Source organism: Anser brachyrhynchus, assembly GCF_964034855.1.
Source record: "Anser brachyrhynchus genome assembly, chromosome: 17".
Classification (NCBI taxonomy): domain Eukaryota; kingdom Metazoa; phylum Chordata; class Aves; order Anseriformes; family Anatidae; genus Anser; species Anser brachyrhynchus.
Genome location: NC_137710.1, coordinates 1,173,564 through 1,201,294, shown reverse-complemented (window position 1 = coordinate 1,201,294; position 27,731 = coordinate 1,173,564). Strand labels below are relative to the sequence as shown.

General features: G+C 40.5%; 1 protein-coding gene across 1 annotated transcript in view; it reads left to right on the top strand.

Moving 5' to 3' along the window:
- GRK3 (G protein-coupled receptor kinase 3) overlaps positions 1–27,731 on the top strand; it is a 70,010-nt gene that overhangs the window by 34,422 nt on the left and 7,857 nt on the right. The window contains exons 4-19 of the mRNA XM_080559269.1: positions 1,272–1,373; positions 2,557–2,631; positions 4,253–4,314; positions 5,440–5,491; positions 6,083–6,174; positions 8,961–9,060; positions 15,189–15,267; positions 16,396–16,526; positions 17,321–17,415; positions 18,235–18,342; positions 20,771–20,837; positions 21,060–21,160; positions 22,412–22,478; positions 22,970–23,065; positions 25,959–26,121; positions 26,771–26,907. Coding sequence (XP_080415395.1) covers positions 1,272–1,373; positions 2,557–2,631; positions 4,253–4,314; positions 5,440–5,491; positions 6,083–6,174; positions 8,961–9,060; positions 15,189–15,267; positions 16,396–16,526; positions 17,321–17,415; positions 18,235–18,342; positions 20,771–20,837; positions 21,060–21,160; positions 22,412–22,478; positions 22,970–23,065; positions 25,959–26,121; positions 26,771–26,907 — 1,527 coding nt within the window. The remainder of the gene's footprint in view (positions 1–1,271; positions 1,374–2,556; positions 2,632–4,252; positions 4,315–5,439; positions 5,492–6,082; positions 6,175–8,960; positions 9,061–15,188; positions 15,268–16,395; positions 16,527–17,320; positions 17,416–18,234; positions 18,343–20,770; positions 20,838–21,059; positions 21,161–22,411; positions 22,479–22,969; positions 23,066–25,958; positions 26,122–26,770; positions 26,908–27,731) is intronic.

Sequence of the window (27,731 nt, the reverse complement as noted above, 5' to 3'; positions counted from 1 at the left end):
CTGCAGCGAGCAGAGGCAGGCTGTGCCTGTAATAAAACCTGACGGCGTCAGCGTGGCCGCGGGGTGCCGTTGGGTGCCGTTAGGTGCCGTTAGGTGCCGTTGGCTTAAAGCCGAACTCTGGAGGGCAGCAGGTTGCGTTCACGTGAAATGCATCAGGGTTTCTCCGGTACTTTTAATTATTTTGAGGCACTGCATTAATTAAAAAAAAAACACATTTCTTTGGCAAAGATGTTTTGAATCATTTTAATTATAAAATGATCCCAAGGGGGAAGTAGTCACAGATGGCGAATTGTGGTAGAACTGTTGCCTTATCGTTGTCAGCAAACAAGAGGACTACAGCTGGAAAAATACTGGCTTAATTACGGTGTTCCACCTTCAGAGATAGATCGCTCTGAGTTTGTCACGTGGAGACCTGTTCAAGAGCTCATCCCGTAAGTGGAGCAGCTTCTGAATGACAGAACAACAACAACAAGAAAAGTTTATTGTGAAATGGAGGCAGAACACATTTTTTTTAAATCCTTACTGACCCTAGGAAAGCGTGGCGGTGTCCCAGCCGCCTGACTCTGCGAGCTGGCCCCGTGGGACCGCTGCTGCTGCCCACGGGCGCGCTGAGTGCTGGTCACACCCGCAGAATCGTGGTGTGTGTTGTGAAGTCGCCTTTCTCACCACGCGCAGGGTTCGGGGGCAACCCGTGGCTGAGCCGCGGGAGGCTCTGAAGCACGCTTTGTCTGCTCTCGGGCATCGGCACCGAGCGTGCCGTGGGCACCTGGAGCAGGGCGCAGCTGGGAAGGGCTCGTCCTGCTCTGCGGCGGACATTCAGAGCATCGAGCGAAATCATTTGAGAAAGGGTCCACGCTCCCGAGTGTTACGGGGCAAGGCCAGTGCCCTCCATCCGCGAGCTGAGCAGTGGGGAGAAGAAGACCTGCGGTGACGCTGCTGTGCCTGCTCGCCCAGCTGCGCAGGGGCGTGCGGGGCAAACGCTAAGCGGGGGGAACTCGCTGCTGCAGCGCGGCCCTGCTCAGGTGGAGGACGCAGAGCTTCGTAGGAGTTTTAGGCAAATGAGTTTCCTTGCATAAAAAAAAAAGAATTAGAAGGGAAATCTAACGTCACTCGTAACTATGGTATTGCGCGTGGCTTTTCCTTTGAGTTTCATGTAAGAAGACAATAAAGTGAAATAAAACTTCAGCCGAAGCAAAGTCCTGTTCTTACCAAATGAGCGAAAAGCATTAAAAATGTGCTCATCTGACGGCTCCTTCTCTCTGGTATTGCAGATAAAAGAATATGAGAAACTGGATTCTGAGGATGAGCGTTTGACCAGAAGTCGGCAGATTTACGACACTTACATCATGAAGGAGCTCCTGTCCTGTTCGCACGTGCGTATCCCCAAATTTCACACTGCTCTTTGGCTGGCTGGAGTAGCTTGACAGCCATGAAAATGCAAAATAACTGCTAGTTCATTCAGAAAACAATTAAAACTGCTGCAGAATGGATTGTTTCTGCAGGTGCTAGTAATGCTGTGGATTTCAGTTTGAAGCCCGTGGATCTGGGTTTGGCTGAATTCAGCGTGGGTTTTTGTTTTTTTCAGCAACGAAGCGTAAAGTGGTGGTGTGTGCCACCAAGTTTGCTTAACCTTGGTGGTACGCAAAGGACCTAGTTGGAGATTTGTATTTCTTTAAACTAAACCTCTATTGTAAAATATTGTAAAATGAGTGCAGACAGTTTGTGGGTGTAGGTGTGTGCGTGTATGCACACTTAGCGTGCATTAACCTGTCCCTCCCAACCCACAACATCCCCGTGCCCCCCAGAGCTCAAAGAAATGTGAGCTGCGAGGCTCTACAGAGCAGTGGAGATGTCGATCTCTGATATCCCTGAAAGCTCAGAGCAAAGTTTTATATTGTGTCTAAAACCGATCACGCAAGAGCTTTTTCTCTTTGGATTTGTTTGATAAGCAGTCTTTCACGCTGAACTAGAGACAATGCACTTTTTAGCTGCAATATGGCAAGTTAAAGACATGGGGCTGTGTTGTGACAGATCCGGCTTTGACAGAGTCAAGGCAAGCACGCATTTCCTCCAGCTGAAGCCTTGGCCCACTGAGCTGTATTTAACACTTCGACTTGCTCTTATCTAAAAGACAAATTTGCAGCGTGTTTTACTCTAGTCGTGTGGTTTCTTTGGGTGAAGGGTTTAAGCAGTGCTGTTGTTAAGCATGCGTTTTTGGCTCTGTAGTAGTGAAAAGTCCACCTCATCTCTTTTATCTAGAACTGTCCCTGGATATGTTTTTTTTTCTTTTTTAATGGATTTGTCAAAATAGCATCATTTAGCCTTTTCTCTTCTCCTTTCTTCTCATCTTCCCCACTCCTGCCTTCCAGCTTTAGAATCATTGTTTTCCTGCATCATTTTGCAAATTTTACAATACTATACTTCAGAGAAGCTATATTGCATTCCTTCTAAATTATGTATATTTATCTTTTCATATGGTTAAACGAACAGTGCTGTAAACCGTAAATGAAACATTTCCAACTGTGTTGGTAATCTTTGTTTTTCTTTTTCCAAAAGCCTTTCTCGAAACAAGCTGTAGATCATGTACAAACACATTTATCCAAGAAACAAGTGCCAGCCAGCCTTTTTCAGGTGAGGTTAAGACAGTCTGTTGAAGTTTTCTTCGCTTATTTGACAGTAAGTGACTTTGTGCATAATACTTAAGACGACAATAAAATGGTACTGGTAAATATTCTGTGTAACAGTGATACTAGTACGTTTCTCTATGTTGAATAAAAATTATAAATTACTCTTCTTTGTATCTAAAACATTTGTAAGCACAGCTATGAAAGCTTACTATACCTTGGTGTATGAACAGAATAGTTTTCAAATTTCTGTAACTTTAAGCCATTAAATGTTTTAGAGTAAGTCACTTTACATCAGGAAGATACACTTCTTGTTAGCATAAACCAAACTGTATAGTGGAGAATTTGCCTTAATGTTACAGTAATGTAAAATCTTTGAAGGCATTTTTCCTCTTTCTTTGATTTAAAGATATATTTATTCATAGTTGATTAAAGTGAGGAATTAAGCATTCGTACTAACTTGCGTGTTTTGGTCTTTCCACAATACAAAATCCTATCAAAAGTTACCTTTTAAAACAGGAGTTTCTCTACCATTAAAATTTTGGTGCTTTAAAAAAAATATTTCTAAAATTCTGAATTGTTAAGAGAGTATAAGATTTGCATATCCTCTTTTGTGTACAAGAAGAAATGCTATCCTGGCTTATTTGCAAAATTATTCATGTTTTATGATTTTATTTACTTTAGAAAATGAAGAAATGAGAAGTGATTTTTTTTTTAAAATTGTTGCAGCTCTAATACAGATTGGTGCAAAACAGGAAATTCAGATTTCTCCTAACTTTTATAGTTAGTTGCATTAAACCAGTTTGTTTGTGCAGATAATGAACCTCATCAATCATGGGATGCATATAAGCTTCAATTTCTTTGATGTAGATCCTAAGTATTCTTATATATTGCAAAAATGTGCAGATTGCCCCTGCCTGATTTTTCTTTCTGCTCAGTGAACTGTTTTTAATGTTGCAATTAGGTGAACTGACAAATTGATAACTACATTGCTGGAGTTATCTCTCACTGCTAATTGGGTTGGGATTTGAGATCACTGCATGCCATCACGCATCAGGAGAAAGTATTTCTCCTTAGAAAAAGTCACTTGTGAACTGGAGGTGCTGACTTCTTTCTAAGGTCTGAGAGGAGAGAAGCACCAGGAAGATGAAGCGTGGCAGCAGCTCTGGCAAGTACAGGCTGCACAGGAGTGACCAGGTGTTCTGTTCAAATACCGAAAAGAAGAGCTGTACTGTGACTGCTTTGTAGAAATTGTTGTCCATAGATAGGTGCTGTACAAAGGGTTCATACAGCTCCCCACAAGGGAAATGTTTAAGGTTTTCTAGCTCATGAAAATATTTTGTGTTTGACTTCGGAGCACCTGCTCAGACTTGGAAAGCTAAATGAAGCTTAAATGCTTCACTTAGCCTTATTCAAGGCAAACACAGTAAATGCTGTAGTTACAAAGGGCTGATGTACAGCGTGGAAGAATTCTTAATAGCGTATGGAATTAGAGTCACTGCAGATTGTGAACTTGTGAACTTCAGAGGTTCTCAAAACTTGGCATGTGAATTGTGTGTATTGGGTAGGGTTGCATAATCAGCTTGTTGTCTACTTAAATATTAAATGTGTTTCTTAATCCTTTTTAGCCATATATAGAAGAAATTTGTGATAGCCTCCGAGGAAAAATATTTCAAAAATTCATGGAAAGGTATGAACGTGATCTATTATGTGAACTTTCTACCTGCTGTAGCAGGCAGTCAGGTCCCTTGAGTATTGCTGTAAAATAAGGCTAAAAACGTTTAGTAACCTTCATGTACTGGTTACTTAGTGTATTATCAGTAGGCTTTGCAGATGACTAGCTTTGTTGTATATCAAGATTAATGTCAGGACGTATCAGTGGCAAAATTTTATTTGTAGATAATTCTGTTGCTCTGTGCAGCAGTAATAATGGATTGCAGTCTGAGCTTAAAGTTTTAAAAGCACAGAACTATGTTGTTGTGGGACGATCTCAGGAGTAGCCATCTCGTGTGTGTGACCGAAAGACCCAGTATTTCTGTTTGGTGCTGGAGCACCTTGCAGTTAGGCAGAAAACGTCTGGTAAGGAAAAGAGGCATAGACCTTGGTCAGCCGAACAGCCCTCTAACGCTGGTGGAACTGAGTGTGTGCGCAGGGTCTGCAGAGTTCAGCTCTCATCCAGCTGCAGCCAGACACACTGTGTAAAATGATGTGGTGGTCTTCTGCAGTCAAATGGATGTAACTGTAAAAATGTCTCCATGGAACTGTTATTTCTTACTTCGAAAATAAAGACTGAATTATTTATGTAGGAACAGGAAACTATTTTTGGTGACACCTTGTGGGATTTTTTCCCCCCATTTTAAGATAAATATGGGTTTAAAACATTCCTCAGAGTATATAAAGGTTCATTAACATAAATGGAGCTGCCTCTGTTTTCTTATAATTAACTTTGTCTTTATATAATTTAAATGTTTGTTAGGTCCAATTCCTATAATTATCTGTCTCTTTATGTAATTTGATTGTTTGTAAGTTCCAAAGTTAGTTTATTTGTTTTTAAAAAATTAAAAACATGCTGAAGGAGAGATGTATAACATACTGAGCATTTCCAATTACAGCGATGATCTTACCTGATAGCTTTCTCTTATAAGGATGTGAAGTATTAAATCCGTACTGCCTCTTTTTGGTGGGGTAAGATTGCAGTCCTTAAAAAGGAAGGCTGTCATTTGGTAAAGATCACAACATATGTAATCGCAAATTTTATTTTCAATATCAGAGTACTGACTTTTTCTAACTTTTAAACCTTTTTTTTTTCCTACAGTGACAAGTTTACTAGATTCTGTCAATGGAAAAATGTGGAGCTAAATATTCATGTAAGTACTTACACATATATTTATCTTGTCAAAGGCAGATATAAGAAAGAAAACGATCAGTTTTGAATACTGCTTCTTCAAAGGCCTTATGAAGAAGTACAGTGAATGTTACTGATCTGCTGTTCTATTCTTAGATGTGTAGTCCTCACAGTTCCTTTCTGGACAACCCCCCTGCCTGTCTTGGTTAATAGCTTTATGATTTTTATAATAGCTGGAAGAAGCTGAACTGCTTGAATTGCTTCTTCACGGCACCACGCCACCAGTCTCCTGTTTCCCGCAGCTCCAGCATTGTCCCCAGCATGCCTTACCTCAGCCTCTGCATTTGTCCCTATACACTGCTCTTGTACAACTGTGTAGGAATAGCCATCCTCTTCTGCAGGCTTCATTATAAGGCTGTCAGTCTTAAGCAAGAGCAGTCTCATTTGCCTTACTGTTTGTTGTACTCCACACAGTATTGCTTGCAAGTATGTTGAAATAAAAACAATGGAGCTCCTTTTCCCAAAACAATAAATGCAATATAAATATCTTTAGTTAAGCCTCTTACTGAAAAACTGGTCTGTTTTTTTTCTTTTTTTCCTCCCCTGCTTACAGCTGACCATGAATGATTTTAGTGTACATAGAATAATTGGAAGAGGGGGATTTGGTGAAGTGTATGGTTGCAGAAAAGCAGACACTGGAAAAATGTGAGTACATACACACTTTATTTTAAAGATAGCTGTAAACTCTGAACTATGTAAGGAAATCCTTCCGGTCATTTCTTACAAAATCACTGCAAAGCAGTGTCGAATTACTGTATATTTCCTCCTAATTAAATTTTATCCCAAGAGGTTCAGATTTCTGGATCATCTTTAAGCTTTGTTTGATATTTGATCCTGTTATGTGCCATGCAGCAGGGCTTCGGTCTGGTGGAGTTCTTAAGCATGTCCTTCATTTAAATGGTCTTGTCAAAATTAATGGAGACTGCACATGTGTTTAAAATTAAGTATGTGCTTAAATGATTTCCTGGATCAGAGCCTAACAGTGCTGAATGATATTTTTGTGGAAACCGTGGTGACTGTGTGAGGTGTTATCTCTCATCTGCTGAAGGTTGCTGTTCTCGCAGCAGATCCTATCACCTCGTTGGTGCTAACATAGTGCTAGAGGATGACATAGGAATATGACCTCAGTGTTGATCAGTCTGTAGGGTCATGTCTGGGCAGGGACTGAATATGGTACTTTAGATCTGTGTAATTGCATAAGTTTCTGCCCTGATGAGCGCATGTTTCACTGGCAAAAGCAGTGATGCTTGATTACATTTGGAAGAACATAGTTCCAGTGTTGGATTTTGTTTAATAGAGCTCTCGGTGGGAACTCCAAGATCAACTCTGTTTTTCTTTTTCTGGTCTTACCATTCATACACTTTTCCTTATCAACAGATTTCAATTTCTAGACATTATTGTCCTATTAAATCCTGTTCTGAACATCTGGGCATTGATTTAACAAATTGTTCTTGATGTGTTTTTTTTTTTTTTCTTTCATCTTGCTCTTCTCCTAACAATTTTAGTCCAGGGACCATCCTTATATGTTTCTATTCTACATAAGCATGGTATGTTTGAAGCACCAAATCTCTGCAGTTACAGCTGGCTTCACTGGCAATTGTATGTGCTTAGCATCCTTGGTAATAATAAAATTCTCAGCTATTAACCAGTGGAGGACATCTTAATGTTGCTGTCACGCTCAGTATTTTTGCAGTGACCTCTCAAGTATTTATATTAATACTACTACTAACAATACTGTCTTTATTCTTGCTTTGGTACTTTTTTTTTTTGGTCCATGTACAATTCATTAATTTGTCTATGTACAAAAATAAACATCTTACTCAGCTTGAGCCACACTGAGTAGGCATCCACCCTGAAGAGGTAGTTCTCAGGTTCCCAGCCATTTTCATGCCAAGTTTTGCTATAGCAGGAGGTGGATAAACCTTGGGACTAGCAGGGGAAGCAAAGGACAGTTTTTCTCAGGTATAAATAGAGTGAAGGAAAGTGAAATGTGGGAAAGCCAACCTTTTTCAAATCTGAAGTGAAACCTTAGATTAGGTTTCTGGGTAGAGGTTTGGTTTAGTTCTTTCTTAATCCAAACCTGTTTACCCATCCCTAATCCAGATCCCGTCCACTCTAGATGGCTGCCTCTGCTGCACTTACTGCCTGCAAGGAGCTTGGGAAGCCACCCCTCCAAGGTAAATGCCATCGGTGTTTCACTAACCCACAAAGATACACCTGAGGCTTCTTTCACATCACCTCCTTCAAGGACATGTAGATAGGGGCCAGAGATACAATTCAGAAAGCAGTCCAAAGGGAGAGGGACAGCAGTGCTTTGTGAGCATGTAACCTGATAGAAGAATGAGATACTTGATTTCCATCAGCCAGAAACGGCCCCAGTCATTCCCTTGGAGCAGTGACGTCAAAGCTAAGTAAAGGGTAGCGTGTGAAATGTTATTTATAGTCCTCGTCTACTGACTTCTCAGCAAGAGCACGTGCTGTGAATAAATTCCCTGTTTTAGAAACTCCAGATTCCAGTACGCTCACTCTCACCCTTCCCCACTCACAACACATGCATGGCAAGTACTGATGTGGCTTTTTTGGGAGCGCTGGTGGCGAAGTGCAGAGCGAAGGTGATACGAGGCCCTGGTTCTGAGCGGAGCTGTCGCAGCGTAGGCAGTCGGTAGCACTGATGCAGTGCTGCAACGTGGTATTCTCCTGAGCTTATTTTAAAATGAATGGCCCTGCCCTAAAAATCCGTGGCTGCCCATGTCTAGAACTGTTCCGTGGAGGAACATACCTGTCCTTCTCTGCTGTTGGCTGATAGGAGGTTCACCTAACGTTTTGAAAAAATACCCACAGACTGTATTGCATCCTACTCTTGTTTGACAGTTGTTAAGGTAACACTGGTTTTTGAGCAAAATCGCATTTCTTTTGTAATAGATTGTAGGAGAAGATTAAAAAGCTTGCTTTCTTATATCTAACATTTTTGGGAGTAGAAAACATACTTTAAAAACATAAACATATAAAAAAAACTCAGTGTGTACTCAAGATACTGCTTTCCTGGTAAAGTTTAAATTGTAAGAATTAAATAGAACTGTGATAGGGTCTCTGTTACTTAATTCATGCTGCAAATCCTTGCTTGTAGGTATTGAAAAATGGGTATTTCATATGTAATTCCTATATCACTGTGGTTGTTTGGACACAGAACTATTTGTCAGAGCACATTTGTCTGTGAGGAGGCTTCTGTTGAAAATGTTTTAATTCTGTGAGATTTTGGAGCTTTTTTTGTTTAGCCATGTAACGATGTGTTTTTAGTACCATGCTGAAGTGTTTAAAGAGCCTGCTTGCAGGATACTTAAAATAAGCATTGCATAATTGCTAGTGAATAATACTGAGTATAGGAGGAATTTTTTTTTCTGGTGCTTTTTCTGAATGGTTAATATTTTCAGGTATGCAATGAAATGTTTAGATAAGAAGAGAATCAAGATGAAGCAAGGAGAAACATTAGCCTTAAATGAAAGAATTATGCTGTCTCTTGTCAGTACAGGAGTAAGTACTCATTATTCTTATTTTTTTGCATATGATATTAAAACTGTTATGTATAAAACATATTTCATCAATTCAGCTTTGTGACATGCAAAAGTTAACCTCCCCCCGAAACCTTCCCAGTGATTCTAGCAATGTGTCTGAAGTAAGGATGAAAGAGCAAGCTTGTGTTCCTCGTTGGGTGCTTGTAGAAATGAGCATCTCAGGTGAAGAAGGCTTGAGGAGGTTCCCATTTCTCTCTCTATCACTTAGTTTTCTGAATGTATTAACATTCCTTTTGCAAGTATTTATATATGAAACTTTTCCAAAACATTATTCTGTCTGTAAATAAAATTTCCTTTTCTGCTGTAGTTAGATAATACTTTTGTAGAACATGAGATGCTATTTCACAAAAAAAAAACTTCGGTTACAAGTTCTTCCTCCTTTTCCTGTGTCTCCGATGTTATCTTACCCAGTTTGCCCGTTTTGTTTTTATCGACTTCAGCCAAGTAGCTATCAAGATGTAAAAAGTAAGTCTGCCCATCTAGCATACGAGTCTATTTAAAATTGTGTTACTAGTGTGCATAAAAAGCAGCCCCGCTGGCTGTAGTTTCAGCAGACTGCGCCTCGCTGCCCGCAGAAGAGGAGTTCAGCAGTGTGCTCACACAGCTTCGGAGCAGGCTTTGAAGTGCCAGAGCCTTCTGAGTACACCGGCCTCATTAAACAAAACTTGAAATCAGCTCGTATCACCATGGTTACCTGTGAAGTTGGTAAAAAGGTTAATTTTCCTCATAACTATTGTGGTGTACGAATTCAGCGTTCGGTTTGCAGCTTAATGTAAACACATCCCCTTTTCCCAGCCTAGTTGAAGCACGAGAAGGAATTGCGTGTGATTTTGTTCTAGGCTTGTTGGACAACAGGTGTGCAATCGGCATAGTGTCTGCAGTGCCCGAGGATTACTGCTTCGCTTTACGAGACAGCAGAGAGAAAACATTCTGCTTTACTCACAGAGCCACGATCGGTATCTTGTGGAGATTATATGAATCCTGATCTGGGTTCTGCGTTATCCAAAGGATTAGTAAATGCTGATTCCTTTTTTTTTTTTTTGAAATCTCACTTGTGATGTACTTAGTTTGATGTTGTCCTCTATGTCCACCTTTAAGTGCATGCCCGGCATCCTTGGGGTCCTGTGAAGTTGGGGGAACCCATGGGTCTCGTGGGGCCTGCAGGTGCCTTCCCCAGCAGGAGCCTGGGCCTGCGCCCCCATTGCTGGCGGCTGCAGAGGGAGCGCTGGTCTGGTGGCCCTGGTCTCCTGCAGACCTGGCTTTGAAAAATGGAGGCTTGTTTTTCTGGGTTTGCGTATCAATACAGAATTCTAGTTGCTAAACAGTGCCCTATTATTGTCAAGTAAAAGCGCTGTGAATCTGACACCGCTGGGTGCTTCTCAGCCTGCGGTAGGCACCTGAGGCCCTTTGTGGTGCAGACTGACAGGAGAGCTCCTGGCACTTTTGTCCCTAGAAGGTTAGCTTCTGAACTTTTCTTGCCACTCCTCAGATAATTTTCCTCTGCTGTTAGAAACGCTCTGTTACAGCACATCCTAAAACAGAAATTAGGGATGGTACACGTCAAGGTGTCATCGTGAGGTTAGCTTTATCCTCAGTGCAAAGCTCCGAAGGAAGGACGAGGTGGTTCTTCACGTGTCCCACATTAGAACCTCCTCCCCTGCCTCGGCCTTGCTCTGGAGAGCAATGCACTGACATTAAAAGGCATTTCCTTCCACGTAGAATGGCATTTACATTTTGTATGAGAACGGAGACAGAAGAAAGACTGGAGAATATTTATTTGTTCTTTTATCTCTGAAATTAAGCGTTGGAGCAATTTTGTAAGAGCTGCGCTGGGTTTATCAGTCTAACTTTTTAGTCCGGTTAACTTTTGTCACCAGGGATAAATTGCAGCTTGTACAGAGGCGTTGGCAACCCTGAGAGCCAGTGGGGTGGAAGGAATTCTGTGGTGGAGACTAGAGAAGAAATTTAGGCAAATTAATAATAATCATCTTACTTCAATTTGTGACTCTGTTGCTCCAGTACCGAATGTAAATTTCCATGTCTAACGATTCACAAAGAAAATGGTTTGTGAGGCTGATAATGGTGGAGCTCATTTGCTGATAGGAGAGAGCCTAGCGAGGCATTTAGCAACAGAAAAGCAAGACAAGCAGCTTGTTGTTCTGGTAAGCATCAGCAGCTCGTTAGTGACTTCTTTTACATTCTCAGAAAGAGAGCTTGAAAAGAGACTTTATACAAAATGCCATCAATTCAGATTAGATACACCTGCCCTTGCCAGAAATGCTCTAGCATTTTGGATTTGCAGAATTAAATAGTTATGAAAACGGTAGAAGAAGATGATTCATTCCTCTCCCAAGCGCAAGCCGTCGGGTTCGCGTGGCGCCCGCCTTCCCCAGTGGCAGGAGTTAGCGCTGCCCAGAGCAGCCGGGGAACTGGGAAGTTCATTTTAGCACAATTAGTCACGTAACTGGGAATCCAGATGTCTTTGCAAAATACATAATAGCAGCTGTGCAGATTACACATATGTCTGTGTAATCATTTTTGTTAACCCACCTAAGATTTTGGCGTTCACAACTACTTCTTGAACAGGGAGCTCCCAAACCGGAGTACGTCGTGGCCGTGTTGTGACAGTAGCTGCTCACAGAGATGGTTCAAACCATGCGGCCAGAATCACGACGGACACCTCTGTGGGGCGCAGGAGCTGTCTAGCAGCACAAAACGGGGGCTCTGCCTTGCTTGGATTCTCCATGGGTGTATTTGCTTTGTCATCAACCCGTGGTGTAACGCAGATGAACTGCTCAGGCTTCTCGTTCCTATTCTGCAAGACACCGGCCCTGTCTTCCTCTCCCATATTGACTTTCAGTCTGGAGGCGTGAAAAGCACGTTGAAGTTCTTAGAAGACAGCGTAATAAGGAAAATATTTTACTTCCTGTTTTAAGAAAAAAAATCGTTTCTGTAATACCCAGTATTTGCCTAAAATTCAAAAACAGGAACATAGAAATCAATGAGACCACCACTGCTGATGGACTGTAGGAGAACCACCTGCCAGAGGTGCTGTTTGTGGAAGCAGGGGGTTGTTCACAAAATCCTTGGCCGGAGGGCACAAGGTGGTGGTGCGGGCAGCCCAGGGCACGACCAGCAGCCTTGCAGGGCTGGGGCTCCATGCTGCTGTGGGCCAGTTAAGCTTTTTCAGCTCTTTTGGGGCTCATTTGACAAAAAGAAGGCTGGATTCAAGATAGCGTTAAAGCGATGATAAAGATAAGTTATGTGCAGCAAAAGTGGACAGGCTGAGTAATAGAACAGCTGAGATTGAGAGTCTTTTTTCTTCCCCCCTGTGAGGGGAGGTACCTTATTTTTGTATGTACCGAGATTTGTAGGAGTCTTAATTATGCTCAAAATGTGGAATCTGCCCCCCAAATGTGCAGTCTGCCCCCCCCAAAAGACCTGCCCCCTGTCAGAAATGCAGGTCTTCTCCCCGCACCAGAGGCACCGACCTGCACATCTCTGAGAGAGAGCAGCCACCACGGCGCGGAGCCGCTGCTGCTGACCGCGCCGCTCTGCGCTACGGGCGGGCTGCGCCTGCCTGCTGCAGGGGTCAGAACCAAAGGTTTGCTTCTGAAGCTGGTGCGCTAAGGTCTTTCAAAGATCACATACCTACAATTTAAGATATACACTCTTTTTTTTTTTTTTTTGCCTTCCCTGTGATTTATTACCAGAAATTTGTCATCTGCGGTTTTTGGACTTAATCCAGAATTGTTTAGATATAAAGAACTGTTTCCACACTGTTTTTAATCTACACAATGTTGTCATACTGTTATTTATATTTTTTCACAACAGAAGCTTGAGTGCTGCTTTGAAATATTATTTTATTGGGAAATATCCTTTATTGCTTTATGTTTCATTTTTTAAAAATACAGCTTTTTATTTTTATGCTGGGAAATACTTTTTTGTAGTGGCTTTTCTGTCAGAAAAATATGGCACTACTGCAATTTTTTCTCTGTTAAACAGTGAGAGGCTAGTGATTAAATTAGGAAAGCTTACAGAAAAATGAATTATGCGTCGCATTTACGCTTGCAGATTTCTTTTTTAAAAAAATGGATTCCATAAAAATCTAGGCATATCGTCTTCAGGGATAGGAACATCCTTTTAGTTATATATTTATTTACTTGTTTTATGTTGTTTAGATTATAATACTAAATCCTTTCGGGTGATTCGATTGCTCTGAGGGTTTAGGAAGCCCGCTTAGGGATGTGTCTGAATTATCCAGTTAATTCAGAAAGCTAACAATAATTCTGCTAAAGCTTTTGCTCCAAAGTTAAGTCATAACGCTGCTAGTCTACAGCTGTGAGCAATACAACGTTTATAACAAGAAGTAATATCTTTTATTAGGTGCCATGTTGTCTTGCCTATAGTGTGCTTGTTTCTGGGACCATTTAGCAGCCAGGCATTTTCCCTGCACTTTCCTACAGGGCTTCCCAAACGCGTGCTCACGCTCAGCAGCGTTGTACTTGGGACGAGGATTCGCACAGTCAGCAATAAATCGCAACGGAACAAAGTTTGGTTTGAACGTTACCGCGGGGCCAGCCCACAAGATCTGGGAATCTCTGGGGATTAAAGACGAGCGTGCAAAGCTTTCTATTTAAATATACTGGATGTTGCCTTACGAAAGGATGAACTGAGGTGAACCGTCCCGGGGCTGGTGGGGATCCTGCCGCGCGGCTCCGTTATCAGCGGCCCAAGGCCACCGCGCTGTGCTGCTTCTCGGCTGGAAGGAAGCGGGTTCCTGTTCGAGATTCCCAGAGCTTTCACTATCAGTACTGCAATAATTAACACATTGTTTCAGTTACGTTAGGTCAAATTCGTGCTTCCTGCGTGGCATTCCGGCTCGTCAGCAGTTAAGCTCGTCTTCCTGTCAGCTTCTGTGGTTTGGGGTCAGACCTTCAAATATCGGTTTTATGGTACAGTTTGCCAGAACAGCACAGCTGTTCTTGAAGTTTTTGTTATAGAATGTCGGACCAGCCCTGGCTTCTTAGGGCTTCAGAGAAAGGATCAACAAGGTAATAGCCATCGCTGTTAATTAGCCGCTTGCATCAAATACAGACCTAATGAAGAGAGGAGGGTCTGTCAGCTTCCTGCAATGGTTTCTTGCAGTGTGCCTTCATTATAGGTGTACAGCTTGCCGAGCAGATGATTTGCAGTAGAGATGTTTATCCAGCTGTATTTTTTATGGCTGCTTGTATTAAACATCTGTATGAATGTGGGCTAAAAATCATCAAGAAGTGGAAGTGTAATCCATGCCATCCCTCCCTGTGCCTGGCTGATCTTCAGGGACGTTCTTAAATCTGCACCCCCACGTACTCGCTTTCTGTGCATAGTGCAAGCCTTGTTGTTCTTGCTTCCCTCGCATTACATACGAAGCAGAGCTGCGATTTCCTTCCTCACGTGTTTACGTTCCTTTTAATCATCTGCTGCAAACTCTGCTGGAGAGCTGAAGGGCAGCAGACGGTGGGAGGAGGCTGACCGTCACGTTTGTGCAGCTCTCGGGGAAGTTCAGCAGAGTGGGCAGAGTGTTACCGGCGTAGCTGCGTTGCACGTATAGGCAAGGACAAAGTTCTCTTTCCTTGGGGATTTTGTGCGCGATGCAACTCAGATTCTCCATCAGCGTTCCAATGGTTGCGCGTTCTCCATGCAGGCATGGGAAACAGTATCCTTTACACTTCATGGTCTGAAGCTTGTTAGCTTTAATGTATATTTCATTGAGTATCTAGCACAAACTGTGGTAAATGCTTCTAGAATACCCCTAGCTTCTGTAGTTGGAAACCTTCAGAAGATGATGATGCTGCCTGCAGTTTGTAAGTCTTCGCCTCCTCATAGCCCTTTTACTTTCGTATTGAAATAAGGTAGCAAAATCTTAAGATCTCTGTACTGTAAGTGAAACATCACAGTGCCTAGATGAGTAAACAAATGGCTGTAGAAAATTATTATGAATATTAGCAATTATCATAGCAAAAATATCACGTTTACTTTTAACTTCTCTAAGTAGTAATTTGCTTATTACCTGATAAAAACTCTTTGCTCCTTTTCTTCTAGGACTGTCCCTTTATAGTGTGTATGACCTATGCCTTCCACACCCCTGACAAACTCTGTTTCATTCTGGACCTGATGAATGGTAAGCAAGGTTAATGAAGGCGATGACAGTATTGCAGAAATATTGGCAGGAGGACTAGCTGAGGTCATGAGGAGAATGAGGGGAAAATAAACTGAGGTGCACAGCATCAGCCTGCGAGCTGGAGGCATAAACTGACCTAAACCAGGGCATGTGTAGAGCAGACTGAAAAATCTGTTACTTTATAGCATTAACAGATTTAAACAAAGATATCAGAGAAACTAGTAGGTGGGAAGCTTGAGGAAGTGATGGTCGTGTGGAGAAATGTATGAGGAGATCAGGGATACAGCTTTCAGAATAAAAATAAAAGGACTGTTATAAGGAGCTCTGCAAAGAAGATAGATGGGAGAAGCATTCATCTCGAAGGAAAAAGATACCTAAAAACTTTAGCATAACTGTTATGAGGAAACCCAGGGAGAGTAATTGGCAGTGTTGAGAGAGAGGAGTTACTGTGGGACTTACACTCGAACTGTGGCTGTGGTTCTGTGGTCAACACCTGAAGGTGGAGCACCTCGGCACCTACCGTGTTGCAAGGATGGAAATTTAACTAAGAAATAGAGCTCAGATCCTGCAAGTAACAGACTGGCTTTGGTGTTTTGCAAGTGAGGATTCTCACTAAAATCTAAAGAGTAGGTCAAATTCCAGCTGATTGTTTTAAATCAGCTTGATCGGAAACAGTTTTCTGGGAATATTCTCTGTTTGATGTGTTGATGGTGTGGATTAGCTCACAGAGTGACGTTGCATTGTGCCTGTTCTTTGATTAGGAAAGCGTGAAAACATCCCAGCGTGAATGTTTGCATATGCTAATTTATTCAGTTCTCCAGAAACCTGTATGTGTGACTGCATTTTACTTGCTGTGGAAATCCCTTGCCTTAAGACTCAGTTGCTAGATTAGTCACTGACTGCAAATATGTATGAAGTAAATGCACTTCTAAAATGGAGCTTCAGATTAATCCAGTTTATTTATTAAATTTCTTGGGTATTTTGTCACCATGTGTAGGTCTGGTCTCTGTGTTCCAATGGGGTATTAGAACCTACAAATGCTAAGCTGCTCCCCCCATATCATGCTGTCTGCCAGTGAAACAAGGTTTTACAGTTCTTCTAATTGCATATCAATTCTTCTAATTTTAGGAGGAGATTTGCACTACCACCTCTCCCAGCACGGAGTATTTTCTGAAAAAGAAATGAGGTTTTATGCTACTGAAATCATCCTGGGTTTAGAACACATGCACAATCGCTTTGTTGTATACAGAGACCTAAAGGTAATCGTTAACATAGGGTCTGCATCCACACAGGTTGTAGCTGGATAGCAGCAAACAGCCCAGACTGCTGAGAAGTGAAGTATCTTATCTGAAATCTGTTCCTGGGAAGAATATGAATTATTTGCTTACCTTTCACTAAATTTTATAATAATTCCTCAACAAAGTTTTAATCCATGCTCTCATCCAGTTTAACAGGCCTGGGAGATGCTTCCTTGTGCCACAGTAAATCCCATGCACTGTTATTCATCTCATTTACCATCTTAATGATGCCATTAATTTAGAGGTATACTCAGTTTGTAAAACCCCAGAAAAGGGAGCGTGTGATGGGAGAATATTAGGGAGACAGTGGCTGGGGAGCATTTCACTGGCAAATGGGAAGTTGAAGACTTCTGGGACAGGTGCACGTGGGACAGGTGTCAAGGCAAGTGGGGAAAAAGTTTGCACAGAAAGAACAGAATTGTAAATTGTCAGTAAAGGATTTGAGAGCTGCACACAGACCTTTCTGTCAAGAAACAAAAGCAGTGTAGACTTGAAGCCAAAATGGTTTTATTCTTTCACATGCCTTCTGTTTCAAGCCTTGTCTGATTTTTTTCTCTTCTGTTATTCTTCAGTATTTTGTAATATCCCTATGAAGCTGATGGTAGTACTCTGTTAGAATGTAGATTTTATCCAGAAAGTGTCTGTTGTGTTCACTTCATAAGTTCTGTGTTTGTTTTTTTTAGAAGCAATAACCAGCATGTATTGATGTCTGAAAAATATCAAGCAGTAACCTTTCTGTGTTTATGCATTTCTAGCCTGCAAATATCTTGTTGGATGAACATGGGCATGTAAGGATATCAGATCTTGGGTTGGCCTGTGATTTTTCCAAAAAGAAGCCACATGCTAGCGTGTAAGTAGTATGTATGGGGGCTTTGCTGCACATATAATCATTGCTAAATAAATCCTTTATGTGTCTTCATTATTTAACTTTGCCTAAAGGAAAAAAATAACATTTGTGTGGCACAGGCTTGCTCTATAAGGCGGCTATGCTGGATACTCTGATAGGGTTTTTCAGACTCCTCTTTCTGTTTTCCTGCACAGTTGTAGCAGCTGATGTGTAGGCATGGCTGGAAGATGACACATTATTTCGAGATGATTCATTGTTCAGAGAAGATAAGAACCTGACTGAGTTAAAGTACCAGATTGTTTTAATTGTCCTAAATGGATAATTAAATATTCTGAAACCGACTAAAAAACAAGATTTGTTTTGCCATTCTCTTTCTGGATTTTTGTTAGATCTGAAGGCAAATTGTGTTCCTTTCTGCCTCTTGGCATCAGATTGTAACTGGGAACTGAATTTCTTGTGTTGTGTGTGGATTATCTGGCATGTCTTATTCTTAGGTCCTCATTTGCCCCAGTTTAGTCTCAGGAGTTATGCAAAAAGGAAAGCTTCATCCTGTCATATCTTAAAAGATTTGCATCTCACTGTAGCTGCTTCAGTTTGCCTTATCATTTCTGTTTTCTGTTGTTTTGTTTCAAGATACATCCTCAAGAGATTGATATAAACAGAAAACATGCATAAGTATGTATGGCCAAAGCAAAAGCAAAGTAAAATCACGTTTTACAATATTTTTTTAAATGAGACTATCTTAATGAAAAAATGCATCTTTTTTTTTTTTTTATAATGGTAGATTTATTTGTAATCAAAATTTTCCCTTCTACTTCTCAGAGGTACCCACGGGTACATGGCTCCAGAGGTGCTCCAGAAGGGAACAGCATATGACAGCAGTGCAGACTGGTTCTCGTTAGGCTGCATGCTTTTCAAACTTCTGAGAGGGTGAGTGAAGTTTCATGTCACATCTGCTTTTCTCTTTCTTTTTTTTTATTTTATTGCGTGGGCCCCATCACTGTCTGTCCCCTGAAATACTGATATGCAATATAGTATATTTTACCTAAAACAATATTTTACTGTCTTCCCTGCACATTAGATCACATCTGCACATGAGATTAAAGTAGGCTTTTTTTGCTTCCAAAGCCAACAAAATTCAAGCCCTGCTTCCTTTAGTATGTACAGGTTTGGGGCAGTGAGGAAGGTAGATGATCTGATTTGACTTCTACTGATAGCAATTTACTGATCTGTTGACAGTAACTAAGCATTTTAGATGAATATGTGATTCATTGCTTAAAAGTACTTAGCAGCCCTGTTGAATTAGGGACTTCATCACAGGCTTAAGACCTTCTTTTAAGGTGAAAATCCTTGCTGCATTGTTCCCTTTCTAGCATGATACTCAAATCTTTCCTTTTTTAGTTTTTGGATACATTGTATTGCGTGGATACTTTCAGTTTCAGAATTTGGCCATGTTGGTATATAAAAGTTAAGATAATTACAGCTTTGTCAACTGTTACCTTCTCAGTAACTTTGTGTGTGTATGTAGAATTTAAGACTAAGGGATTTATCTGAACACTCAGTGAGCAGTGATTGGCAGGTATGTGTTGAAAATAGCATCCTCAGTGTCAATGGCAAAGCAGAGATAATCTTTAAAGATTTTCCAAGTGCTTCTTTATAAAGATTGTTCATTACTTAAATTTTACTGTGTCCCTGCACATAATTAATTATAAGCTCTTGACCTCTATACGTCCCAGACACTGTATAAAGGAAAACAAGTTTGTGACTTCTGAATGGAAGTAGAGGGCCTTATCAGTTAATGTTAATTGTTCACAAAATAGGTTAAATGTAGGTGCGCAAATAAATAAAGCAACGGTATCTAAGTTGGAAAATAAAGCATTTATAAGTCTAGATGGCATCACACAGCTATGAGCAATATCCATCTCTGTAATCACTCACTGAAGAATTTTGTAGGCAGCAAGACACCGAACAGTTTGGGTTTGCTGGGAGGAGAAAGGAGAGCATGTCTTGCAGAGGACCACTGTGGACTCCTCAGCTTTTCTTCTGAGCCTTTCTTTTGGAAAGGGTGTAGGCACAGGGGGCTAGGGCATCTGGCTGACCCTGGCGTGATTCTTCCTTCACGTAATTGAAGTTGCTTGATGAGAGAAATAGCACCTAGAGATAAGTGATCCAGTTTACCATGAACACTTGGGCTTGCAGGGTGGGGATAGCTCAGTCTTTGTGGGCTGCGATTCTTCCTGACAGGGATGTGCGGGGTGCTGTCAGTGCTTGGCTGGAAGCCAGAGCATTATTCACTGAGAACTATCCTCCTTAATCTGTTCTGAAGCCAATTAAGCAACTTGCATCCCCAAACGAGTTTTGGGCACATGGTGCCATTTCTTGGTGTTTAATAAGTTAAATCTGGCAGAAAATCCTGCCCATAAGTCTGCAGTGAATCATTTGTTTCCCTGATCTGCTCAGAACCTCGTTGTCAAAGTATATGAGGCTATCCGGCCTCATATTAAGCCATTTTCTCTTGCCTTGTTACCTGTCATGGTTAAAAACAAAACTGAAGGTCTGCTCAGTCCATCAGATCCATTCCTTAGTAATGATTTGGAAGATAAATGGGAAGTAACTCCTGAGTAGCCGGTCCTCAGTTGAAATGAGCTAGAACACACTGCCAGGTGGCAGCACAGAATGATTTATAATAGCTAACAAGTGTATTGATAGGTAAATAATATTTCAGTTTTGAAAAACAGCATTTGCATGAGGTTTTGAAGACAACTAGGAAATAAGGAATATATCCTAAATCCAATAAAAATATCTGACTGAAAAGTTTCTGCTTTCTTTCACGCTGCTGTTTAAGTACTGCATGGTTAAATCTATAATATTTTAAGGTCTTCTGTAGCTAAAAGGAAACATTCAAACTCTCAAAAATGGAATAATAAAAGAGGAAAAGTATAAAGCTGATAATTTACCATACATCATCAAATATCTTCCCAGTCAATAATGTAGTGGTGTTCATGAATATCTTCTGTTTCATCCACTTTGAGATCTTACTTCATTTTTCCTGTATAGATCAGCTGTAAGACTGTAGGTTGTACAGATCGATGTGCTTAAATATCTGTATTAAAATAGCTGTTGAGGGTTCTTTGGTTAGATGGAGCTGTTCTGTGTTTTAGGAGACACAGATATAATTGGTGAGGGGTTTGAAACAACATCTTTAAAACTACTTGTTTTATTGTTCTGCAGGACAGGATTGATGAGGTGGAAGAATGGGACTAAAAGGATGCTACACTCTTTCCTGGGGTTGCCACAGCTGAAATAACCTGATATGTTATGGCTTTACATTTATTAGTGCATTTTCTTATTTCTACAGTCACAGTCCTTTCAGACAGCACAAAACCAAAGATAAGCATGAGATCGACCGGATGACGCTCACCGTGGTAAGGATCATGGTGACAGTTGCAGTTACATTCCTCTTGTTTACTAAACTCCCATTTCCTCTAAAAAGTGGAACTATATAGCCTGCTTTCTGAGAAAGCTGTATTTACACATGGAAGAGTTGTTTACAAACACTGTCAAAGAATGCTGCTCTCCTGTGTGGAGAAGGCAGATCACAGTACTTCTGTAATGAAACCTCTCTTTATGTACATCTTTTTTCATAGAATGTGGAGTTACCAGATTCGTTTTCTCCTGAACTAAAATCCCTTTTGGAAGGGCTCCTGCAACGGGATGTTAGCAAGAGGCTTGGATGCCAAGGAAGAAGGTAGGTGTTATCTTCTTGGACCACTGCCTTTAAAAATCACTTCTCTGTAAGTGAATGAATTAGTTTCGAGTAAAAGTCAGCTTCCTGTTGTGAGGATTTTATTTTTTTTAAGAAAACATTAAAAAGTGCAGTTGCATGGAATTACATTTCAGCTTCCTTTGGTTTGTACAAATTTTTGGACAATTCTTGTCATTAAAGACACTTTTTTCTCCACCCAAGTTCTCTGCAATCATGCTCATATCAGATGGTGTTTGTATATATTTGATTGCGGATGTTCATATTTTTGTCCCTTTATTGTTTTTTGTTTTTGCCTTATTGGGATGAAGTTGTAATACTTCATTCGGTCATATTAATAGCTAAAATTCATTGCTTGTATTGCAGCTGTCACCACAGCTAGCAATATATAAGCATATAACATAAAGGAAAAAAAAATACAACAAAACAAGCATGGAAAGCCACGAATACGTCCTTTTCATTTTGGGTTGCCTTTTTCCAGATATAAATGTTTAATTTAACGAGTCTAAGGAAAAAACTGTTTTCCTTCTTTTTTTTTTTTTAACTGATCGCAAAATACTATTTGCTTCTGCCGTGCTTATCTTGTTTATAGACTCGTTAACGAAAGACTGGTTATAGACTAGTTAACTAAAATTGTTGTTATCACCTATTTAAAAACCCAGTGCATTTCTTCTATGAGACTGGGAAAGAAAACTATGAGAAGAGTAAAGACCTGTTGAGGAATCATTGGCAATGTGTGCTACCTGTAATTAGTAGTGCCTATTGAGGCTGGCTGTAGTTCCAGTGAAGTGCTCTAATCGTTTTTGTATCATGGAGCCCTCCATGATAATGGCCTGTCTGAAATTGCTTTTCATCCTTGGGCCTATCAAGAGCAGTTGTTTACTTTGCCGTAAACGAGGTATAATATCAAATGGAGTAGAGTAAGCTTGTTATTTAGAAGTAACGTATGGGATCTGACAATGGAAGAGAACTGTTTGTTGTTAGAAATGATGGAATACCATAGAAAAATGATGGTGATTGTTTGCCAGAGTTACAGCTTTTTCCAATGTTTCCACATTAAAGTCTTCTCTTTTGTTGTTTACTTAGGAATACTTTTTTTTTTTTTGAAAGAGAAAGCATTTTACTGATGTTTTCAAGTGATACAAATGCTTGACCTTTGAAAGCTTCAGATTTCTCAAAGATATTTGATTTGAAGGCCCTTTCGTTTTGTTGACTTCAGTTACCTTTATTTTGCAGTGCACAAGAAGTAAAAGAACATGCTTTCTTCAAAGGGATTGATTGGCAGCAAGTGTATTTACAAAAGGTAAAGGACTAAGAGAGTAACCATAATTTACTTGGTAAAGCAGTAAAAAGAAAGTATGCCTGAACAGGTGATGGATAGAAAACTTGTGTATTCCTGTCACCAGAACAGATACTCACTTGCGCGAAAGTACGGAGAATGGTTGATGAAAACTGTTGGGAATTCATTGCTAGAAGTCTTCCTGATCAGTAGTACTAAATTATTATGTTACTGGGGTTAAATGAAAATGCAGTTTCTTCTGCTTGGCTGTCTCAAAAATGCATTATTGTTGTTTTTTTGTTTGTTTGTTTTGTTCTTTTTTCTGCAGAGTTTTTGCAAAAGCTTTTCCTAAATTAGTGGAGAATTTCTTTATGCTGAAGTTTAATTTCAAATGACGTTCTGTTGCACAGTCCTGTGTACTTTGTGCAAAGAATTAAAAGGCCTTGTATATCTACAGAATGTATTGAAATAATGTCCATTAATTTGTCAGTAATTCTGCTGCTTTGAATTTCCAGTATCCTCCACCATTGATCCCTCCCCGGGGAGAAGTAAATGCAGCGGACGCTTTTGATATTGGGTCATTTGATGAAGAGGACACTAAAGGCATTAAGGTATACAACTTTAAACAATATGTAAAGAAAGGCACTTTGACTCTTGTACTCATCTCTTCCTGTGTGGCATGCCATTCCTTTGCTTCAGGGGCTACTGAATGTGCAAGGAACTGTTTTCAGGTTTGTAAACTTAATCCATGCCCTTAAGAAGTGGTAGTTTGGGCTGGTTGGCCTTTTTTCGTTGTTGGTGGTGGTCGTGTTTTTTACTTGTCAAGTCTTTATTTTTTAGTTTGACTGAAGTCTACTTTCCTATCCAAATGTTTATATGATAAAAACAAATATTTCAAATGGCCAGACAAATTCTGGGAAATCCTCCGTTTTCAGGAATACTTAATAGTTTGCAGTTTTAAAAATTGTATCTAATTCCTGGTATGGGGAGCGAAAAAAAAATGCTGTTCCTAGAACATTGTTTGACTTAAATGTACGTTCAGTAGAAATCCTAAATAATTCTGTAATTTCTTACATTCTTAGGGTGATGCTTTTGGGAATCGCAGTAACATTTTTATTGTTGGTGAAGTTCTTTGTTGGATTAGTTACATGTACATCTTGGGTATCAGTAGCAAATGAGAATAGCACATGAAGACAGAATGTATAACGCAGCTCTCAGGCAATGAATTAAGGAGAAAAAATATCCTCTTAACCTGTGTTACTATTTAACATTATCTTCCTGTTGCATATTCCAACTGCAAAACACATTAGGAATGTGAATCCTCTTGATGTTCTGAAGGAGGTCTTTTTTTTTCCTTTGTTCTTTTTTAATGCTGGAGAACATGCAGTTGATAATTTGAGAGTTGTCTAGGATTTTTAGAAGTTATTTTTGGAAATGACTTCTCATTCTGTAAATGCAGTATTTTTGAATACGTTCTTGTACAGTTAGCAGTTGAAACCTTGTACCCACAGTGCTGTATATTACCAGAGGAATGTCCAGTCATCTGAAAACCTATTTTGGAGAAAAATACTAGTGAAAGCTTGGATAAATTGTGCTAAAACATGTTTTAATAGTGCTTCCTTATGTTCAGACAGTATGGTGGAAAATTCTGAAAATAACAAACTGTATGTTAATGTAGCATCTTTGTAAGTTAGAAAAGTAATGGGAGTAACTACCAGGTCCTGATACTATTGAAAAATCTAAGGAAAACCATACAAAGGAAAAAATAAAAACTGGCATTAAAGCTGCTGGCCCATTCCCGACCCATGCGGTACATCCCCTCTCCTGCACCTTCCCCGGGGGCTTTGGGACACCAGTTGCTTCTCTTAGGTCTGTCCCATTTGCTGCTTTTATCATTCGTTTCCTCAACAGATCAAACTTTATTCTTGTTATTACAGAAGTGAGTCAGGAGAGAAACTAATTGCTGTAAGCTTGATAAGCAAAAAAACATGTGAGCTACTCACTGTGCCTAAAAAAGGAACTTGCCTGTCAGCGTCACCTGCTGTGATTACAGAAGTTGGCATAGAAAGGATTTTACGTGTTTAAAGAGAAATGCAGAGATCCCAAGATGTTCTTTATCCCAGAAAATTTCACATCTTCGGTGTCAGTGTTGGACTAACAGGTTACCAGCTCCCTGAAGTTCTGAAATGCTGTAACCCCAGAATTTGTAAAGTCAATTCCAGAAGAACACCTTGCAAGAAGCCGGGTGGTCTTTGTATTCCTTTAGGGTGATCGATCTGATGTTCTCCTCAAGGCTTGTACCTGTCAGTTGTACAGCCAGATCGCTTTGTGTAACCTTTGCTCGGGCTGCCCGTAAGGTAAATCTGTCCTTAGCCACAAGTGGATGGGGACACGGTGCACGGCTGCCGGCCGTGCAGGTTCACGGGGACACCACCACCCCTGGGAGGGGGCTCGGTAACCCCATCCCTCCAACTCAGCTGCCGCCGGGCGTTCCTCAGTGCGACAGCGTCGGGTGCTGGGTGCTGGGCTCCCCTCGCTACTGCTGCAGGTTATATTTACCCCATGGTGCGTCCCGTGACACCCCGAGGGACGCGTGCCCTGGAGGCGGCAGGCTGGGGGGACAGCGGTGGATGGATGTCGCTGCGGCCTGGGGGCTGGCTCTTCCCTTGGCACAGCGCCGTGAACAAAAGTCCAGTTCTCTGCTGATCGGCAGAAGCTGAAGCAAGTGAGGAGGAGAGTTTTGACCCATCCCCACATGAAAATCTTCAATAATTGTGTATTGAGAACATGGATCGCTTTTTGTGCCGCATCTGAGTGCCTTGTGGCTAAACCCAGAGTACTGCGGTACCAAGCAGTGCCCCTTCTGAAGACCTTGAACTTCGGTCCCTTCAGTGCAGTTCAGTTCAAGTACTGCATATAGCTAAGGGTGAAGGGAGAAAGAAGCCAAATAACAGGAAAATAATGAGGTCTGCAGCATTCATTACTGAATTTTAGAGGTTTATTATTAGGAATGTACAATTAAGTTCTGAAAGCATGGAAGGCATCATTGTTTAAAAGGTACTGTTTAATTTAGAGGCCCAATACTGCATAATCTATTTATACTTAATTTGTCATACTGGAGTTTTTGTGCAGACAAACTTTTTAATACTATTAAGCATTTTGTTAACATTGATTATGCAACAAAGTTAAGAATCCGCTACTTGCATTTTAAATAATTACCAAATGTAAAAACTAGAGAACATAATGGGACGAGGTTAAGTAAGGCTTTTAGAGCTTTCAAACCAAACAAGTTTTGAACAGGTTGTTTGTTCTTGCCGTATAAATTAATATCTATGCTTAAATTAGTATCTCTGCTTTCTCTTGTTGGCACCTGTCGGTTCTGGTAAGGTTAGAGTTCAGTGCATCTTTTAAAATAATCCTGTTATATGGAAAACGATTAACTTCTGGGGACAAGAATAGTAGAACTTACTAAAATGCTGTTTTTTTATGTTTTTCTCTTGCAAGCTGCTTGATAGTGACCAGGAATTGTATAAGAACTTCCCTCTGGTAATATCGGAGCGTTGGCAGCAAGAAGTAGCAGAAACTGTTTATGATGCAGTAAATGCAGACACAGATAAAATTGAGGCCAGAAAAAGGGCTAAAAATAAGCAGCTTGGCCATGAGGAAGGTAATCTTTCAAATACACTTCTCTTCATCTTTTACTGCTAGATAGTAGTAATTCATGTGTTTGAAGTTCCACACAACAGACTCTCATATTACTGTCACTCACCAGTAATTGTTAGAATTCATTTAGTCACTATTGTGTTTCTTAAGATGTTTCTTAATGTGTTGAAATGCTGTACGATGGCATAATGTTTTGGAAAGTCTTTTGTAGTGTCTTTTAAAGATTATTAAGTACAGCCTTTCATCGTTCTTGTTTATGGTGTGTGCTCAGATAAGGGTATGTGGGATTTGCTATCATTACAAAGAAGACGGAATAAAACACGAGGTCCTTCACAGCAAACTTCACTGGCGTGCATGAGAATATTGCACCGCAAACTCTGAACTTTGGTTAGCAGTACATAATTCTTTTAATAGGAAGCCAGGTTTTAAGAACCAAATTCAGTTCTTAGTTACTCCACTGTAGTCTCATCAGCTCACATGATTAAGGCAGAATTGGCTCCGTGTGTGCCTGTGCACACAGAACCCCGATTGCACGCCTGTTGGTAGCACACTGAGTCACGCGTTCGGGCTACGTCCTTCGTCAACATAGCACATCCGCAGCGTGTTTTTAGGCAGCGCCTTGTTTTGCACACCGATGTTTCCTGTTGTTACAGATTATGCACTTGGGAAGGATTGTATCATGCATGGATACATGCTGAAATTGGGGAACCCATTCTTGACTCAGTGGCAACGTCGTTACTTTTACCTCTTCCCAAACAGACTTGAATGGCGAGGAGAAGGAGAGTCACGGGTAAGTGAGGTTACTCCAGGGAGCAGCAGCTTCCAGGGGCGTGAGAGGCAGGTGGCTCTTGAGGCAAATCTGAGAATTCATACTCAGATATACCTTCCACGGAAGGAGAATTTCATCTGAGTAATCGCCTAGTGGATTTGAGTCACTACTCAAGGAAACTTATCTCAAGTTTTGCTTTAGTTAATGGGTAGCTACACTGCACTGAGGAAACATAAAATTGTCTTGAGAAACCTGTTTACTTTGTTTTATTGTGCTTTTAAAGTAATTTGGTAGTTCATGGTGTCATTTTTCATTTAGGACCGCTGGACTATTTATACAAAAAAACATAAACTGGTAAGGTCATAAATGCTATAGCATTTTATTTCAAAGAAAATGCTATAGTAACCTTAGTTTAGTCCAGCTGTGATCATGTAGTAGGCAGATCACTTGTATGTTTAGTTAAGTAAGGGTCTGGAGTTTTGAAATATTCTCATCTTACGGTCCGTAGGGAAAGCTTTGCTGCAAACTGCTATGTATGTTTACTTCTTTGTCAGTATATGGTGCTTAAGTATTCCCTTTCAGCTTTTTGGTATAGTCAGTAAGGTGGTTTTTTTTTTTTTTTTTTAAACAGCAGTAATGTTTGCAAGATATATAAAATTATATGCAACTCTCTTGAGGGAAGATAGTGAATATTTTGTATGTAGACACACCTATTTGTAGATTCTTGTTTCATACTGTCATTATTGGCTCTTTTAGCTTATATTTTGTTGTCTCTGTATAAGTAACCAAGCCCCTTGCTAAATCTCTCTTACCTTATAATCTATTTTTAGTTCACTACTCACTCT